The 6,309-nt window shown below is 41.9% G+C and overlaps 1 protein-coding gene across 1 annotated transcript; it reads left to right on the forward strand.

Moving 5' to 3' along the window:
* Positions 1-6,304, forward strand: LOC125221400 (protein NETWORKED 1A-like; the record flags this gene model as incomplete). The annotated part of the gene is made up of 5 exons (XM_048123519.1): positions 1-232; positions 1,026-1,090; positions 1,185-1,354; positions 1,602-5,602; positions 5,735-6,304. Coding segments are annotated over exons 3-5 (4,674 nt in total), but the record flags the coding sequence as incomplete, so codon positions are not given.
* Positions 6,305-6,309: the final 5 nt, after the last annotated feature.

The following is a 6,309-nucleotide window of genomic DNA, read 5'->3' on the forward strand; positions in this document are numbered from 1 at the left end:
ATCTCCACTCTTTTACAGAACTCCTTCACACTGACAAAAAACCAAAGACTGATAATGCTAATGACCCTTCAAAGATAAAGTGAGAGAAAGGAGAGACAGAGAGAGAGAACAAAGTTGCAGAAGTTGGTGAGAGAGATAGAGAGAGAGAAGATAAGCAATGGGGTGAATGTGAAATCTTGCGGCTGGGGTGTGATTGTCGTGACAACAGCTGCTGTTCAAGTTTCTTAATTTTGTGAGTTTTACTTGTAAAAATTTGATCTTTGTTTTATTTCGGATCAAGATTAGTTCAAAAGATTCAATCTTGGAGTTTTCTGAGACCCCCATTTTCATGAATGGCTTGATACTGTACCCATTTGATTGGCTGCTCTGATTTTTTGTTTTTTAGTTAAATGCTTTGTGTTAGTTTTGATACGGTAATAAATCATGTGTCTTAGTTCAGGAAGTTGTTGATCTGTGTTGTCAGGGATGACTTGTGTCTGTTTACAGTAACGATGAAGCTCATTGCCATGAAAAAGCCATTTGCTTTGTCAAAACATTTCCTCAAATTGAGTTTGAGTTCAACATATTTTGTTTCTAAAATTGCATATTTTCCTTCTGTGATCAACTGTTTCTTTCATTGCACTTTATCTTTGTAGCTTCATTGCTTGTTCATGGATATCAGTTGTTTTGTGTGTTCCAAAAGCATATTTTTGTTGATGAAACATCCAAATTTGCAGCCCTTGGTTCTACATAAGATTTCTTAGAATGTTTTTGCTATTAAGAACTTCACTTCTATTATGGAATTCTCAGTTGTGTTTTGGCATTTGTTGCTGAGGAAGTGGTTTGAAGTTATTGGTGTTATTAGGTATATTATCTTTTCAACCAAAATTTATGATCAATTTCTGATTCACTGGTTGTGGGAAGATCAACGAGTGGATTGTAAATTATTTTGCCTAATTTGATCTTTATATGAATGAAGTCTACACCTGTAGTTTGCTTTATGCATGTGAGGTCTAAAATTTGTCATATTTAATTCTTTGGCTCAGGTTTTCTTCCACAAATTTTGCTTATAAGTCACTATAGTGAACTGCATTTACCAGTTCCTGATCAAGTAGGTAATCCAGATCCCCTTGTTAAAATTATGCATCTTGGATGTTATACGAAAATTGTCGTTTTTTTACTGTCAGTCATTTTTGGGATTGCAGAGCCTAACATATAAGGAGCAGATTGTTTGAGGCTGAACTAGAGCATTACTTGCTCTCTGCTGCAGTTATGGCAGCCTTATCACGTTCAGAATCGAGACGGTTATATTCTTGGTGGTGGGATAGCCACAACAGCCCTAAGAACTCTAAATGGCTCCAAGACAATCTAACAGGTGCATTTTTTTTTGTTATGTATCTTTGTGAATAGATTTACTATTCAAGATTTCAGCTTTTGTGTATGTTTTCATGTAAATTTCTATATCTGCATGTGCAATCTTGAGTTGTTTCTTCTATCCTTTGAATGGAAGATCATTTCTCTATATAGTACTAGCAATGTGATATACCTCATTAAATTGGTGGTATTAGTAGCTATTTTTCTATTCTGGTGTATCTACTGATCTGTGTTTCATGATGTATCAGATATTGATTCCAAAGTGAAATTCATGATCAAGCTACTTGAAGAGGATGCAGACTCGTTCGCAAGAAGGGCCGAAATGTACTACAAGAAACGTCCTGAGTTGATGAAGCTAGTTGAGGAATTCTATAGGGCGTATCGTGCACTGGCTGAAAGGTACAATCACGCGACAGGGGAGCTGCGCCATGCCCATCGGACCTTAGCAAAGGCATTTCCTGACCAAGTACCTGTCGATCTGATCGAAGATTCCCCTTCAAAACCTCCTGGCACACCTGAAACAAGAATAGTTCGTGCTTTGTTTGGCACGGACGACATGCATGGGATTAAAGAGGATCAACAAATGGGAGACGAAGAAGATTTGAAATATATTGAGCAAAGCACAACTTTCAATGATCAAGTGCAGAAACTTTCAACTGAGAATCAACATCTCAAAGACGTTGTTGCGAAGGAGACTGGAAGAGCTGGAGAAACTGAGAGTGAAGTTGAGAACTTGAGACGGGCCCTTGCTGATATCCAAGCTGAGAAGGAGAGTGTTCTTGTCCAGTATCAACAGTGTCTAGCAGAGCTATCAAGTGCCGAGAGGGAGCTCAACAATGCCAAGGATGACTCTGTCGAGCTCAATGAGAGAGCTAGCAGAGCTGAGATAGAAGTCCAGACGCTGAAGGAAGCTCTTGTTCAGTTAGAGGTTGAGAAGAATGCTGGACTCATTAAACACCAGATGTACTTAGAAAAGATAACAAATTTGGAAGAGAATCGCAGGATACTGGGAGACAAAATCTCTAGATTAGAGCGTGAAAGCGAAGAAGATTTTAAACAATGTCTGGAAAAGATATCGATTCTTGAGAATCTGATCACCATTCTTGAGAATGAGGCTCGACTGCTCAAGAAACAAGCTGAGACAGCTGAAAACCAAGTCTCTGAGCTTCAGCAGTCCCTTGCAGATCTCAATAAGGAGAAAGAAGCTTCTGCACTGCGCTACAAAAGCTGCTTAGAGACGATTTCCAAGCTCGAGAGGGACTTGGTGAGTGCGAAAGAGGAAGTCAAGCGCCTCAACAATGATGTTTTGATTGGAAATCTGAAGCTGAGGACTGCTGAAGACAAGTCTATCCTGTTGGAGATGTCAAATCTTTCACTGCAAACTGAGGCAGAGAAACTGGAAAAGAAGATTGCTGCCAAGGATGAAGAGCTATCCCGTAAACAGGAGGAGTTGGAGAACCTCCAAACATGTTTGCAAGATGAACACTCACGTCGTGCAAGTGTCGAGGCCACTCTTCAGGACCTGCATTCTCAATCTCGAGATGATCAGAGAGCTCTGAGGCAGGAGCTGGAGAACGTGCTTTGCACTCTCAAGGACTTGGAAGCAAGAAAACTGGGACTTGAAGAAGAGATTTGTCAGGTTCGGGAAGAAAATCAAAACCTGAGTGAAGCAAAATCATATTCGATGGAGAATATGCAGAAGGAAATCCTTACCTTGAGGGAAATCAAGGAGAGACTTGAGAAGGAAGTTTCACGCCACACTGACCTAAGTAATTCTCTCAAGCAGGAGATAACGCGCCTAGAAGAGGAAATTGAGGGGCTGAATAGGAGGTACCAGGCTTTAATCGAACAAGTTGAAGCAGCAGGTCTGAGCCAGAAGTGTGTGGTGAGTTCGATAAAGAGCTTGCAGAATGAGAACTCAATGCTGAGAGAGATAAATGAAGAGGCAAGCGACGAGAGACAAATCCTGTCGGATAAGCTGAAGAGCATGCAAGAACTTCTGGATAAAAAGGTGGTCCTAGAAAGCTCCCTCTCGCGCTTGCAGAGTGAGCTGGAGAGCTCACAAGGCACAGTTAAAGCATTGCAAGAATCTTCCCGGTTTCTCCAAGGAGAAAAGGCCACATTTGTGTCTGAGAAAGCTTCTCTTCTGTCTCAGTTGAAGGCTATGACGGATAATATGCACAACCTATTGGAGAGAAACGCGGTCCTTGAGAATACCCTCTGCAATGCAAGAGTAGAACTCGAAGGTTTGAGGGAGAAATCCAAGGGATTGGAAGAGATGTGTGATTTTCTTAAGAATGAAAGATCACATCTTTTGGAGGAAAGGAGTAGCTTGGCAACTAGGTTGGCAACCGTCGAGAGTAGACTGGAAACCTTGGAGAAAAGATATACAGGGCTGGAAGACAAGTGTGTGAGCCTTGAGAGAGAAAAGGAGGGTGTGCATTGTCAAGTCGAAGAACTCAAAATTTCATTGTTTATGGAGAAGCAAGAACGAAGTTCCTCCCAGCTCCAGAGCAATACCAGATTGGCCGGACTTGAAGACCAAATTCGTTTCCTGAAGCAAGAAAATGGCTGGAAGAAGAAGGAATACGAGGAGGAACTCGAGAAATCACTAAAAGCTCAGTTTGAGATATCTATCTTGCACAAATTCATGAAAGATATGGAAGAGAAGAATTGTTCCCTCATCATTGAGTGTCAGAAACATGTTGAGGCGTCCAAATTGGCTGAGAAATTGATCTCGGAGCTGGAGAATGAGAGCCTCGAGCAACAAGCGGAAGCTGAAGTCTTGTTGGATGAAATCGAGAGGCTGAGATTGAACATATACCAGGTGTTCAGGGCGCTTGAAGCTGAATCTGACTGTCACCCTGAGGATAAGATTGAGGGTGCTGTCCACCATATTCTTGGAGCTATTGAAGATATGAAATGTTCCATCTTGAGCCATGAGAATGAAAAGCAGCTGCTCTTGGTCGAGAACTCGGTTCTCCTGACTCTCCTCGAGCAGTTGGAGTCCAAGGGGATGGAATTCGAGTTGCAGAGGAAGACATTGCAACAGGAGTTCAAAACAATGGGCGCTATGGCCAAAACAGAAAAGGACAAACTCCAAGAGCTGAACGAGATATTAAAATCCGATGTAAGTGAGAGCCGCCAGCATGTTGCTATACTTGAAGCTGAATTGGAGAGTCTTACTCTTAAACAAGCTGATTTGCATAAATCATATGATGCTTTAGAGGAGGCGTACTTGCAAGTGAATCGAGATAATACAAACTTACTTAACAAGTTTTCTGATCTAAAGGAGGAGAAATATAAGGTAGATCAGCATAGCAATGCTGCTCTACTTGAATGCCTAGCAACAGCTAATGAATCAGTTGTTTTTAGGAGCTTTGTTGAGGAGAAGGCTTCACAAGTAAAGTTACTTCTCAGTGATCTGAATAGACAGCATGATATCAATTGTGGCCTTGAAAGAAAGATGTCTGCATTGGTAGAGAAGCTGGAGCTGCAAAACGCAGAAAACGAACTCTTGAAAGACACTGTTCATAAATTGGAAGGAGAGATGCAAGGGATGAGAGAACACAATGTTGAGATGAAGAAGGAGATTCTGAGTGGTAAACATAGTTTGCTTCAAACAGAGGGAAAGCTCTTGGATGCAGAAACGAAGCTTCAAACTGTTGAAAATTTCAACCTACAATTGTGCAGAACAGTGGATGAGCTGATGACTGATGTCCAAGAGTCAGTTCAGATGAAGGAGACTCTCGAGAAGGACATCACCCGGCTGTCCAAAGCTAATTCAGCCCAGAGGGAGGAAATGGAGAGCCTAAAGGCGATGAAGATGAACTTTGAGAGTGAGCTTTCCCAACTCCGTGAGCAGGTGGAAGAGAACACCATTAGAGAACGGGCTTTGTGTTCAGATCTCAAGGAAAAGAGCAACGAGTTTGAGCTCTGGGAAGCTGAAGCAACTGCATTTTATTTTGACTTTCAGATCTCTTCTATCCATGAAGTTCTGTTCAAGAACAAAGTGCAGGAGCTTAGTGGAGTATGCAGGAAACTTAAGAATGAGAATGCTTCAAAAACATCTGAGATGGAGCAAATGAAAGGGCAGATTAGCTCGATGGAGAATGAAATTACCGGGTTGAAATCACAACTATATGCATACAATCCAGTTATAGCTGCTCTAAGAGATGATATAATGCTTCTTGAGCACAATGCACTTCTTCAGATGAAGCTGAAAGCATCCCGTAGACACGAGACAGAGGTATCAAACTCTTTCTCTCTCTCGTTAGTAGATCAATTCATTTATTTTTTTTATAGTAGTACTACATTTTATGTTATGTTGTGAAAAAATATTGACTTTCATGCTTGTTAATAATACAATTGCATCTTTCAGATTCTCGAATTCGTAGCAGATGACTCTGAAACAGTTGCTGAAGATTCATCCCTTGTTAGCTTACAGAGCTTGCAGATGAGAGTGAATGCAGTTGGGAAGTTGATGGAAGAGATGAACAAGCCGGCAGCCCTCAGAAGATCAATTTCCAAAAGCAAGCAAGAATCTACATCGGGTGAGCTGGAGCAGGTGAAGTCACGTTGTTTCTCGGGCAGGGACAAGCACGAGCACAGCCGGAGGAAAGGGCCTGGAAGCGAGGCAAGCAACACTCCCAAGCTGCAGAAGATAAAAACCAAAGCCTCTGAAGCAAAGAATGGAATGCTGATAAAAGACATTCCACTTGATCAAGTCACGAGCGCCTCACTAAAAGCGATCCGCAAGAAAGGCAGTGGGAGGGTAGACGATCAGATGCTTGAGCTGTGGGAAACTTCCTCGGGGAGAAGAGGAGGAGACCTAACAATTGGCGAGTCGCTTAGGAGGTCGTTCAAGACGACTGATAAGGACATAGTGTACGATGAGTTTGAGAACGCGAAACGCATGTCTGATCCCCCCTTCACGGATTCTGACGCAGAGAAAGA

Source organism: Salvia hispanica, chromosome 4 (genome assembly GCF_023119035.1).
Source record: "Salvia hispanica cultivar TCC Black 2014 chromosome 4, UniMelb_Shisp_WGS_1.0, whole genome shotgun sequence".
NCBI lineage: Eukaryota > Viridiplantae > Streptophyta > Magnoliopsida > Lamiales > Lamiaceae > Salvia > Salvia hispanica.